Here is a 14,219-nt window from a genome sequence, read left to right as displayed (position 1 = left end):
ACGCATTGTCCGCTTTTGTGAAGCTACTGCTCGGTAGCGTCAAACCAAGGGCCAAAATTTTTGTTACCGGGTTCAAGTCTGCTTTCTGCCTATCAGGGCAAATTTTGTCAACCTCCCCCTTCTTCTGCAGTGGAAGTGAATATTTGAAAGTTATTTATATGAGCACCGGAACCTTATCGTAGAGCTCATAGAACGTTGTTTGGAGATACAGTTTTTTTTTGTAAGTTTAAACCAAAAGATCAGGAATTTAACGTTGATAATAATAACCACAGGGTCTGCCTATATTCTGTGTTGCCGGACTCCCTTGCAGTGGCTGGAGATACAAGTCTTTTTCCGTAAGTTTTAAATGAAATGATCAGTGAAATAACAGAAATTCAATGTTTGGAATGACCAACCAATCATAATCACGGGGGCAAGATACAATAAGATAGCTTGAACCCCAGAACGCGATTCAAAAATACTGCGGTATGCTTAGGACTCCTCTGAATAAAGTTGCACCAAGCACAACATTGTCACCTCAACGACCTCATATTCATGCAGATATATTTGATCATTAGATGGATGCATCAAACATTACCATATTGCAAATTTTGGCAAATTTTATTGTGGATGCAAACTTCCATCACAGTAACCATAACATGCGTTTGCTTGAAATAATAAGATCATACATAATTGTAGCAGTGACTGCATGGTGTAAATTCCAAAATTAAAACAATACATACAAGAGAGAAATAATTAGCCAGAAAAAGAGTTGTGGAGTCTAATAATAAGAAGTCTTAAAGAGTGCATGGAATTCCCCCATCCTTTTTGTAACACTATAAAGTATCAGTAATCAAAATCTAAATCAAGAGTCAAACATTTTCGTCAGAGCCTTTTTTTTTTGCACCACAGCTCATTGCAAGGTACTCTCGTACTGCAGTATCATCAAGACAATGAATGCAATTGCAAATGTTTCACACCATTTCTGAAACAGCATTTACTTAACATTTCTCAAAAATAACTTTGGCAAATTATATTTAGATTTGAATTATCGGTATTTGATTTTGTCCATATTCATTAAAAAAGCATTTCCAAATTCTAACAAAAACATACATTATGTTTATACTTGAACTCTCAATAGCTTATTCAGCTCATTCTTTTTTTGGTATATTGTGGATTCCTCTTATATACTGCAAAGTCGAATTTTTTTTTAAATAATCAGAATGCAACATGCACCAACAGACTATAATAATAACCAGTACTATACAAATATTTGACAAGAGACAATCTGGGCAAAAAACGCCATCTTTTCCAGTACAAAATGCCTCAAATCAAAATGAAGGCACTGTAAGCAGCTCAGCATGCAGTCTTGATACAAATAAGTCACATATCACATGAAAACAAATATAACACTAATAAAGGCACAATTGTCAAAACAATCAAAAGTACTCAAAAAGTAGCATGTTATCCAGTCAGCCTCATGCTAGACTGTATAAACTTTCTTAAAACGCACTATTATTTTTAAATAAATTCAGACATATATATGTTTCTAGAGGTAGAAATTTGGCAGTCCTGGAGCTTCATTAGATACTTATACACAGCATAGGTATCCCACAGTAATACAATATACCACTTTCCAGACAAGCATACAATGCCATCAGTTAGAATTCAATCTGCAGCAAAACTTTTGCAAATGAAAAAGTTCAATTTTTATACTGTTGGAGCTCTGACCAGTGGTGGGATTTGTACGGTCCCATTCTTGTTTTAGACTTTAGATGACCACAAAAAAGAACCTTTTTTCAATCCCATCACTAGCTCTTGAATTCACATGGATCAGACAGATTTGAGAAGCAATTTAAAAAAATATGATCAACGTTTGACGCCTAATAGTGACATTTTCGTCATCCTCCTTTGCACACAGTTGAAAGACCAGAGATGAAATTCCAAGACAAAATAGTATAGTTAGATACACTGGTGAGCTGAATATTCATTTAGTTTATTAAACCATGCACTACATTTAGTGCACCTAAAATTTCCCATGGCAGTAAGATCGCTCTGCATTGAAACAGTTTGTTTTTGCAAAGGAACATAGTGAGGCACTGTATCTTCAAGCGGACTAGTACCAACAACCGTTATTTTGGTTTCTGATGAAATGCTTTGAGTAGGCATGTCCAGTTTTTCACGATTAGGGACTTGAACATCAAATATTAAAGTTTTTTCATCTTGCTTTTCAGATTTGCATTTTGATAAATCCATTGGCTCGGTCATATCAGCAGTATTATCCTCAGTTTCATTAACCGCATATTCAATTTGATTTTGATCTGAAAAAGTGCCGTTTAATACACACAAATCTAGCTCTGCTTCTGTTTCAGAGAATTCATTTTTGGTTACAACAAACTGCGGGGTATCAGGATGTTCTTGAGCAGTGTGTAACAACATAGCTTCATGATTTATGAAGATTTGTTTACATTGAGCACAACGACGCTGTGGTTTGCATCTGTGTCTATGAAGATACGATGTTGTTTTAAAAGACTTATTGCACTTTGCACATGATGTGAATGTATTTTTTGTGTGGCCGAGTTGATGACGAGTAAAATGGCTTTTTTTGTTTGTTGTATATTCACACTTCGAGCATTCAAACCTTTTACTATCAGATGACAGTTCGTCTCCCCCATCAAGTATCGTATTCGGAGGGGTTGCCCCCGGATCAAGAAATGTCACCTGAAAATCAAATAAGGATGATGAAGAGTTTGAATGAAATTTTGGATTTGAATTCTAACATGATACATGTTATAAATATCTGTTACGACACTAAGTAAACTTAACATGACACACTTTACATAAATCCGATATAAAAATCAAAAACATCAACAGTTTCATTGATTATCATGACTTTACAAGAACATTCCCCTGAATCCTACCACTAGTTATAAGATAGAACCACTCCAATGCCACAGCTTTGCAGCAACTTAAACTACAATGCTTATGTGGTTTAAAAATTGTATAATAAATTCAAAACAGCTACAACTAGAATATGATAGTCATTGTTACATGCAATTGAGTGACAAACTGATTTATGAAGTATAGAAAAATGAAGATCCCAAAAGAGATAAAATTTCACAGAACAAAACAATAAAAACCTTTTCTGGAATATATTTGATCTCCGGTACAGGTTCCTTTTTGACCACCAATGCAGGCGGCTTGGTATTATTATCCTGTGTCGTTTTATTTGCACTTTTAACGTTTGTATTATTCGATGGTATATTTTTCAACTTTAGTCCATTACGTGCACAACAGTCAATTATATCCTTTAAACAAATTAAATTCATCCGATGTTTAAATCAAAGGATTAACACGTTGATGATGGTTAGAAGGTCAAAGATTTTAGATTCAATCCAAACCCCACAAATATCACATTACATGAAATAAAAAATGAGTAAGTTATGAAGAAACAGGAAACAGAATTTTTATCAGTCACTGCTTACTCAGAGCAATGGTGCAAATGCAAATGCAAGATTAACCTGAATATAAAAACAAATAGTTTGGGACACCCCAAAACCGAATGGCTGAGATTCATGTGAAAATTGAAGAGTGAAATACAAAGACATCCAAAACAAATGCTATCTTAATTTTTGAAAGTCCTTGAGTGTACATTTTAGAAAATAACATTTGATTATGATGCATATTTTCATAAGTATTCTACTACATAAGTTTCTATTCAGAATATGAAAGTTGTGAAGCCATTTAACTTATCACCTAAATGCAGCAACATTTTGGTAAATGTTAAGAATGTAAAATCTGTACCTTTTCGCTCATCCCGTGTCGTTGTAAATGTCTCTTGTAATGATCTGATCGTCCAGTACCATAACTACATTTGTGGCATTTCAATGGTTTATCAGCTGAATGTGTCATCTGATGTCGTTTAAAATGATCGCTACGATTCGTAACATATTTGCAAGTTTCACATGTGTATCTTGGACAGTCCTGAAGAGAATATACTCGATACATTCAAGTTCTCACCAATAAAACTAAAATGCATTCAAATTTAAAGCATATACTGTATTGGATGCTGACAATCCTTCTCGAAATATCAAAAAATCCTAAACTTTTAGAACAGTTTTTGAGGAATATAGGCTACTGGTTTGAATTGTTGCCAAACGATTTAATAATGGAATTCCAGTGTGAATTGGGACAAAATCTGTATTTCCCTTGTTTTTGTAATTTGTTATTCACAAATTGTGACAAATATTTGTGCCAAATTGAAGCAGAAAATACTATATATTTGCAAGTTGTGAAATTGAATGAAAAAGCTGGAATATTCTTCAAGTCAAGTCTCGCACCCCACTTCAAAAATAAATACCTACACTGTACATAATAAAGAAATGTACATATCCGAAACAAGGCAGGCAAAATCAAATCTAACAAATATTTTTATTTTTAATTATATTCACGCCCCCTAAAAAAATTTGTCCAAAAAAAAAATTTATCAAAATAGTAAGATTACCTCATCTCTCACTCTACTACGTTTTGCAGGTCCTCTTTTCACTCCTTAAAATATCACATAGTAATGATTAGATCAAAAGTCGAGAGATATGCTAGCCAAAATATTATCTACAGTTATTTGCATGCCACACTATTGTCAACTTTTTTATTACAGATACTATTGAACAATTATTTACAAAGCTTGTCAAATTATTACAGCATTATTCGGACCACATACACACAGTTGCAAGAAATACAAACAATTCCACATTGTGCCCCACTAAGTATCCAAGTACACATAAAAATTCTACTGACGTACAAGCTAAAATCAGAGGAAATCAGCATATACATACAAGTCTTACAGGGTGACTCAAAAAACAGACGCAAGGTCATTCGAAAAATATTATGGAGAGTACGTAATTTTTGTGCAAATCGTCTTAGATTACTTTCGGTAACAATCACACACAAACAGTAGATAAATTGTTATTAAATAAAGACATAAGAAATTTATATGGTCTATTTTTGGGGGGATCACCCAGAAAGACATAAAAAATTCATGGGGTCTATTTTAGGGAGAATCACCCTGTATTGACAATAAGCGGTATGAAGTGCAGTGCCAGCTGTACATAAATCCTAATTACATTCGAAAAAGCAGTTGATTTCGCTTAACTAATTTCGACTGATATTGAACTTGCTGGTATTTAAATAGGTCCCATTTACAGTATATATAAAAAGCCAACAATTAGAATCAAATCAATACTTGGATAATTTAGGTGAGTACAGTTCTCTACAACAAAACCCGAAATAGCAATTCTATACCGAACACACAATATAGACTAAACATGATTAAAATTTGCATACTCCCACCTGTGGTGAAAAGAATATAAAAAATCGTTATGGCCCGGGTAAAATTATGGTTGTCGGAAAACTTGGTCAATGTATTTGATCAATATTCAAAAATTGATTTTTTCACTCAGCTTCAATTTGATAAATATAGTGGCGTGAAGACAAACAGAAAAAGATGCAGTAGAAGTACTTCACAAATCAAGGGCTTAAACGCAGGAGGGCGATATAGAAAAAGCTGATTTCAGAAAATGATAATTTTTTTTATATTTTTGATCTCCTTTATCAACTTTGAATTTCTTTGGTGAATAGTGCTTGAAACTATGATTAGATTATCAACCTGAAACAGGCTGTGAAAGTACCTATTTTTTGTATTATTTTTGAATAAACATTTTTTGTAATCTCAACATTTACTCTTTTGCTATGAAATCCGTGAAATATGAGTAAGTCAAACTAACAAGTTTTTTGGACTTGTAAAAATAATAAAGCTACTGACCTGGCATAGATAAAGCCAACAAGTACTTGTAATGAGTTGAATGTTTCTGCATTGATTCACCTGGAACGAAGTAGGAGATGAATGAATATTAGAGTATTACAATACAAGGGAGCAATGGCTCAAACTTATATGGACATAAAGGTCAAAGTGCAAATATGGACACTGCAATGTCAGGAAATTCCGGCCAAATGCTTAAAGAATTGTATAAATGACATGAGGGTGTAGGTTCACTTCGTATTCAAAAAGTAGGACAAGATATAAAATTGTTGGTATTGTAATTCGTTTGTGCTGGTACTTTCTGCTGTTTATATAACATTTCTTTGTAATGAAATTGATAAAAATAGGAAGCAAAATATAGAAATTCAATATTTCCGTATTTTCTGCACTCGGGCTCATGTAACAGCTGGTAAATAAATCATTTACATTTTGAATAGAGATGGAATCTCATATTGTGTGAAAGTTACGATTCTTTGGTTATATTTCATAATTTATAACCTGACGAGATCTATCAGCAGTCAAACGCATAATTACAATTTTGGAAACGAATTATTCTAAATTCTTCCCAAAGTCTCTTACATCCAAATTTTAATGCTTTTTGTCAATATAATTCAATCAACAGTACTTGTAGTATACAGCGAGAATACACATAAAGTGTATTACATGGGCAATCCAGCAGGCATCAAATGAAAATGGTGGTTCATATAATCCATTTGAGAAGCCTTATTTTAATTCTCATATAATTTTTATCTGTAAATATTCAAGAGGGCAAGACACATTCAAAATAGTCAACACAAACATGCCCACAAGCATTATTAAAAAAAGAACCATTGAAAACGTGATGGTTTTACAATAGGGGGTTCCGCAATATAAGGTTTCGGGGAATTCCATATGTATTTTAGACATAAATGTAAAATGCACAAACAAGAATATAAACCTAAGTAAACCAGATGACTTATAAAATAATATATATCATGATAATTATATTCCACATCTCTTTAGATAAACTAATATACTGTAGTAATTTCAAAACATAATTTGAAATTACTATGATTGGAAATCAGTTTGTTGAGAAATATAAATCCAGAAAATGCTAATTAAAAGTTACAGCGATATTATGATTTCAAATTTGACATAGAAAATTTTGATATGTATATTAATATTTTACTGTAGAAGATATGTATTAATTAGATTATTGGCAATCAGAGTCCTATATAAAAATTAAAAAGCGAAAAGTATGTAATTAATCACAGAAACAGACCATCATCTATGTCATTACTGCACTGATATAACCACGTTCCGGGGCCAAAGAATCAAATACAACTTCGCTAACAAAATTTTTATATGTGGAAGATATGTATTAATAGGATTATTGGCAATCAAAGTCATATATAAAAACTGAAAAGTATGTCATTGATCATAAAATTAAACTCTAAAATTTGTTATCACTGCACTTATATTACCACTTTCCGAGGCAAGGTATTAAAAAAATAATAATCTTCTTCTGCTGACCTGTTTTCTTCATTCCTAAACCTTTTAAAGGTTGCCTTAAGGCAGTTCCATTTGTCATCCCATGTGATTGAGCTGTTAAAATTAAAATTGGTTTTGTTTGAGCCAATAAGTATGGTATTACCGACTAATCAATAGAAAATACAGGTAATATAGTTTTCTGAGAAAGATCTTGGAACCAAGTCACGATGAAGCAATATCTCATTAGTTCATAGATTTCAAGAACATATTTCACACACAAAAAAATTTTCTACAATTTTATTCTAAGCTAACAAGTGCAAAATTTTTAATTCACTATTTAATTTCATTAAGTACCTCACCTCTATGACATATGAAAATCACAAGGAATATCCTACACTAAAAGTAGATGAATAAGCGTTTTCACACTTTTCAGTGTACAATTCACTGAATTTCAAGAAAACAGAGCATGACTTTTTTGTTCCCTGCTGCAATTTCATTTGTTGCAGGGATAATGATTTGCATATTGAGTCTTTATCAAAAATAGTTGGATATTTTCTATGGCATTAACCGTATGGTAGTTCTTACGTTTTCTAAACATACAATCGAACATAAATCAATCTATAGAAGGTATTATGGTTTATTTTGAAATGCATATTTCCTATTAAGTCTTCTATTTATCAAATACAAGCATGTTGTGTCTTTGACACTAAACAGGCAAGTCGATTCAAATTTAAAGCCAAAGATTTAGCTTTTCTAATGAAACTATTACAGATATGGGTTAGTTGAAGGATGTTATTATTCATACTTTAATTAAATTTAATATAAAGCCATGAAATTTTATAGTAAATCCCAATACCTTGTATGGTATAGTCTATTGTGTCATCATCTGATGTGAGCTGATGGAATCGTAAATTGGCAGGAATTGTTCCATTTGGATATGAATTTGTGAAATGTTTTGTTACAGCTTCAACCGCTAAAAATAAAAAACAAAACTTAAAATCATCCCTACAAAATATTGATCAATAGACAGAAACACTAGAAACACTTTAATATCCTGTTGGTAACAATCATGTTGTATCAGTTACAAGTAATGTCAAGTAAGGTCGAACTTGCTACTAGCACTACTAAATACTACTCAGCAAAAAAGGTGCACAATACTGCATAACAAAGTTTATCTTGAATAGGGTTGATGTATTTGGAATCACAAACTAATTTTGCCTATCTTTGTATTATATTTATTAAAGTCATATGTATATAATTACATTATAAACCATTTTCTCAGAAAAAATGAATGATTTTGAATTTCTGAATGATCTGGACTGTCCAAAGGCACTGTCACATCAACAATTCATAATAATAATAATATTAATTCACGATATGATTCCCCATTCATGGATTTCCAAATGCCTGGATTTGTTTGCAATAGCTAAAAACTTGAGAAAGCTAGTCATAAACAGTATGGAAACATGGAGAACGCAATTTGACAGCAAACGGAAAACATTACGGAGAAATTCAAATTAAAAGGGGAATATTTCAGGGCGATACTCTTTCTCCACTTCTTTTTGTTCTGTGTATGATTCCACTGACGATGGTTTTGAGAAAAACAATACAATCATACTGCATAGAAAAAGGAAAGAAGCGGCTGAACCATCTCTTGTACATGGACGATTTGAAACTATTTGAAAAAAACGACAAAGAAATAGACTCTTTAGTGAAAACTGTACACATTTTCAGTCGAGATATTGGAATGGATTTTGGAATAGATAAATGCGCAGTATTAAGTATGAAAAGGGAAAAATTATTGACAGTGTGGGAATTTGTTTATCAGATGGGAATAGCATGAGCCAGCTCGAGGAAAGCAATGGATACAAATACCTTGGAATATTGGAATCAAATTCGATAAACGAAAATCAAATGAAGAAACTGATCATTAATGAATGTACAAAACGATTAAAACAAATTCTAAAATTGAAATTAAATGGCGGTAACATTATCAAAGCTATTAACATACGTGCAGTTTCGGTAATTAGATACAGCGCTGTTTTTATTGGTTGGTCAAAAAACGATCTTGAAAAACTCGATCGTAAGTCAAGAAAACTTTTAACAATGTACAGAATGCTTCATCCCAGAGGTGATGTTGACAGATTGTATTTGCCAAGGCAAATGGGGGGCCGTGGATTAATGAGTGTTGAAGACTGTGTTCAATCAGAGAAGAAAAGTATGACAGAGTATGCAAAAAATAGTGGAGATATTTTGACGAAAGCCGTATATCGTGAGGGTATTTTGCGTGGCGACGAAGACTCAAACGTATTTAAAGAAAGGAAAATAAATAAAAGAATGGAAAGATGGAAAGAAAAACCGTTACATGGGAAATACCTTCGTGAAACTGAAAATATAATGGTTGAGGACTCATGGAATTGGCTAAAGAAAGGATACACAAAGAAGGAAACGGAAGGTTTGATAACAGCTGCTCAAGAACAGGCTCTGAGAACGAATGTTATTTAAGCAAAAATTGAAAAGCGGGGAGTTTCTGCAAAATGTAGAATGTGTGATGCAAGAGATGAGACAGTTTTTCATATATTGTATGAATGCTCAAAATTGGCGCAAAGTGAATACAAAAATCGACATGATAATCTAGCAAGAATTGTTCATTGGGAACTCTGCAAACTATACGGCCTTGACAAAGAGTATAATTGGTACGACCACACTCCAGAAAAATCACAGAACAATGATACGTTAAGATTCTTTGGGATTTTAACATACAAACAGACCACATCATTACCCACAGAAGGCCTGATATTGTAGTAATAAATTCATCTGAAAACACATGCTTGATAATCGATATAGCAGTTCCGGCCGATCATCGTATTTTATTAAAGGAAAAAGAAAAATTAGAAAAATATCAAGATTTAAGGAGAGAAATTGGAAAAATATGGAATGTAAAGACGAGAATTATACCCGTTGTTGTTGGAGCATTGGGTGCAATATCAAACAAGCTAGAAGGGTATTTAGAAGATATGAACTTGCCTAATAGATTGGAATCTTTGCAAAAGGCGGCTCTTTTGGCAAGTGCAAGAATACTGAGAACGAGAAGGGTTCTTGAAATCTAAGGACGCGGGACGTGTCTCGATTTCAAGAAAATAGACACCAGCCAAAGAACTGTGAATAGATTTAATAATAATTCACAAATTTACGTCACTGCCTATTGCATTTGCAATTTTCATTTTATTTCACCATAAAAAATTGGTTTAAACCGGTGCACAAATATTAAAAGCCTGGAACATTGTATCAAAGAATGGATTCTAAGCGATTGTTGGGAGTGACGTGCAGAGCCCTTCACTTGGTACCATTCCGCGACAAATACACAAATTTAAAAAACTGTATATCCTTGTGTATAAGCTGAGTTTAAAACTTAAAACAAAAGTTGGCAAACTAAAGGGTCAGCATATATACATACATAAATTTGATCGCAATAAAAAATTCGGTACTCCCCAAGTAAGTGAACCAAGATGGCAGACCAGGTTAGGGTTAGGCCATAATTTCAGGTACAAATACTTCGTGAGTCACTTGGCTAGTCCCCGAACTCGTAATAGAACTAAAATAAAGAAAATTGGATTCAAATTATGGCCTCACCCTAACCTGGTACACATATTATGTTCAGGTGTCCGCCATCTTGGTTTACATACTACGGCAGTGCCAAAAATTCGGGGTATACGCGCAATATAATCGTACTTAAATGAAATGACATTATGCCAACTTAATAATTTCAACAGCTAAATCTCGAACCATACTAAGTTCTCACAGTGATATACAATTTGCAGGGTCGGCTTATATGCAAATTTTTTATAAATTCACTGTTTTATGGCCGTTTTTAGGGGGTCGGCTTATATGTGAGGACATGCGGTAATTGACTGTGATTTTGGTATTTATTAATACATTTATTTCGCTTTCGTTTGTTAGTTTTTGTTATTAAACATCCCGCATAAAATATTACCGTAAGTGTAAACAGGTTGAAACAAAAAAAGGTATTTATATAGAAGAGCATGAGGCCACAAGTGTTGAGAACCATTGGAAAGGGTCAAAAATGAAAGTTTGAGAACCAAGACATTGTTAAACTGGTGGTAAAATGTCTTAAAGTCATCAAAGATATTTGAATAAAATGGAAGTTTAAATAAATTCATATTAATCTAATTAGGCATGCTTTGTATTACAATTGTTGAATAAACATATCTTCATACTTCAAGTACAAGGGTTAATGATTAGAATGAATGGTACCTTCAACAATATCCAACGTAGAGGACACTGTTGATTTATCAGGATTCCCAAGAATTTTCTTCACAGGTGATTGCTTAATTTGTTCGAAACTATTTTCAGGTGTATCTGAAAATGAAAAAATTTGTTTTAAATTTTAATATTCACTCCAATGTCAATATTTGAATTAACGACAATAATGAGCGATGACATAAAAATAAAGACCTCACAATGTAAAAAAAGGTTTTACCAAAATTATAATTAAGAAATGCTATTCAATAAGAAATATTTTCGAGGATAAAATATTTTGCAGTATTCGAATGATGATCTCTTTTGCAAATAAATAACTGCCTAATCGCAATTTGAAAATCCAACACATACATGAAGAAATTTTGGTTTCTCATCCGTTACCAATATTAGCAGAAATTGAACTGTGCATCTCAAACAGGATTGATTGTGACTTGTTTACCAAAGCAAAGAGATTTGAAAATTAGGTCAATTTTATATTGACTTAGTTTAATTTGAAAATAATCCTATTGTTTGTAATCGGAAGGCTATATCGAGGTTCTTCACTATTTTTCGATTCACATGCCAAGTACAAATAGGTAGAATGTTATGTTAACTGAGCATTTTCAACAGAAAATTGATGAAAGCGCGCACATGCCAAAATTATTGTGGTCAAAATTTGGTTTAATTAAGTGGAGAACTGAACAAAAAAGTTTAAACAACCAGGAGCCTGAAGAATGAATCAATTTTTGAATAACTTGGGGTTTAATAGTTTAAATTTTACGCAACTACATATCTCTGCTCATACAATAGGACACAGTTCTCTAATTTCAAGATGTCACAATATTTAGACCTAAAATGACATCAGAAACGCACCATCGTGGTTGCGATGATAATATAAATTAAACGGGATGAGCCTCGACTGTCATTTGGCGATTATTTATTCCCGTTGATTCTTTTTTGTTAAAAACTCCCGAATGCTATAGTAAAATCTTCGATGAATCTGATTATTTTTTTCCAAGAAATCCAAGTTTAGTTTAGTTCCTTAGGCAGTACTGGTTTGTGATTTTCCGGGAATAGGTACACGCTAGAGTGGCTTGTAAAGGAGGGGTTTGTATTCATCATTATTGTTGATGTTTTTGAATATGGATGTTATGCTTGGAATTGGGAACTGTGTCGCACTGTCATATGTAATGAAATAAGACCAATTAGATTATAAACTCCAATCCTGTGCCTCGTACCTTCAGATTCCTCTTCAAGAAACCTTTTAATTCTAGCAGCTTGATCATCTTCTATAGCTTCTTGGTCAAAAAAAGCTTGATCAACACTGTTTTGTTCAATATCAATCAATGGCTCAAATTCAGCTATTTTTGTCGGCCGAGATTTTTTTCGCCTGGATGCCATTATAAAGCATTCAAAGAAGATATACAAGTAAAAATCTGAAGATACCAAAACACTTCTGGTGATTTCTATATAGGCCTACCCGAATAACACAATGGAAAAACCGAATAACACAATGGAAAATCTAATAAGCTATAAAATAATACAGACAAAGCGAATTTATTTTCATCTATTGTCCAAAGTCGAAGCATAATCAATTTTTAAAAAGATTATCAATCGCAATTCATATTGAGATAATAATTACTGCCAAGTGCATATGTACTGATATATAATTAAAGCACACATTGTGTTGAAGCTTCGCATAATTGCAAGAAATACCAAGATGAGGGTTTCAACACAAAAATCAATCATCGCTTGAAATAGGTAACTGTTTTGAGAAAGTGAGGAAAACATAAATTTTGTATTTTTAAACTCTTCTAACATTTTATTGAATTACTTTTGTGGATATTGGTTCAATGTTTAGTTAGAAAACTAGCTCGAAAAGCCAGAAAGTACATATTCCTTAACAATTTTTTTAAATAAATTTTTTTCGAAATTCCAACATAGGACAGGATTTACATTCAATCTTCAGGTCTGGTGTCACATGTCATTTCTAACCTTCACCTGACTACGTCATCTAAAAATTATGTCACAGTGACGTAATAAAAACCGCTAAAATATACAGATAGTCGTCCAAAACACGCAAACTATTAAACGAAGTCGAGCAAGCTATTTCTTTCGTTTTCTCATCATAACGATCCCGATATGAGAGAGCAGTGGCGCAGCCAGGGGGGGGGGTGTTCAGGGTCGAAACCCTTTTGAATTTTTTGAAAAGTGAAAAAGTTGCCGATAACATGTGCAATTGCCTCCTGCTAAAATCAACGTTCGTTTTCATCAACGCGATGTCTTATTTATGCCGTGAACGCCCTTCACATTGGTGTTTATTTTTTTTAAATCTCAAATTTGTGCCGCGGGAACAATGATAATTATTTTATTTTTGTACTCGCACGGAAATGTGAAAACTGAAAAAGCGTGCAATTGCCTTCTGCTAAAATCGCCCATGTTTTCATCAGCGTGTTATTTAGGCCGTAAACGCCCTTACGTCGGTTTTTATTCTTTCTAAAGCATAAATTGGTGCCACAATAAACATTTCATTTATTTAATTTTTTCTCGAGCATCGACATCGCAGAGCGATTGCTCGACTGGTGAGTTGTCTGCCTCTTGTTGCCGTAGGCGTGTTAGACTACTAAGCTCACATTCATGAATATACGGTATAAGTGTTACTGTGATGTATGAAGGTTTTAATATATTTAAA

The 14,219-nt window shown here is 33.0% G+C and overlaps 1 protein-coding gene across 1 annotated transcript; it reads right to left on the bottom strand.

Moving 5' to 3' along the window:
• Window positions 1–526: 526 nt before the first annotated feature.
• On the bottom strand, window positions 527–13,057 carry LOC120342228 (uncharacterized). Its single transcript, XM_039410974.2, has 9 exons — window positions 12,766–13,057; window positions 11,543–11,647; window positions 8,124–8,240; window positions 7,310–7,381; window positions 5,801–5,860; window positions 4,484–4,527; window positions 3,784–3,963; window positions 3,120–3,287; window positions 527–2,700 (listed from the first exon to the last, which is right to left on the bottom strand). The coding sequence occupies exons 1-9, from the start codon at window positions 12,926–12,928 to the stop codon at window positions 1,942–1,944; spliced, it is 1,668 nt and encodes a 555-aa protein (XP_039266908.2). The 5' UTR covers window positions 12,929–13,057; the 3' UTR covers window positions 527–1,941.
• Between the last annotated feature and the right edge of the window lie 1,162 nt (window positions 13,058–14,219).

The sequence above is a fragment of the Styela clava genome, chromosome 3 (assembly GCF_964204865.1).
Source record: "Styela clava chromosome 3, kaStyClav1.hap1.2, whole genome shotgun sequence".
Lineage (NCBI taxonomy): Eukaryota > Metazoa > Chordata > Ascidiacea > Stolidobranchia > Styelidae > Styela > Styela clava.
This window is presented reverse-complemented; position numbering and strand designations above follow the sequence as displayed.

Coding starts and splice junctions, on each gene's coding strand:
- LOC120342228 (XM_039410974.2), bottom strand. CDS start 12,928: ATGGCATCCAGGCGAAAAAAATCTCGGCCGACAAAAATAGCTGAATTT. Junction 11,648..12,765: donor TCTTGAAGAGGAATCTGAAG/GTACGAGGCACA, acceptor TTTCATTTTCAG/ATACACCTGAAAATAGTTTC. Junction 7,382..8,123: donor AATAGACTATACCATACAAG/GTATTGGGATTT, acceptor TAATTTTAACAG/CTCAATCACATGGGATGACA.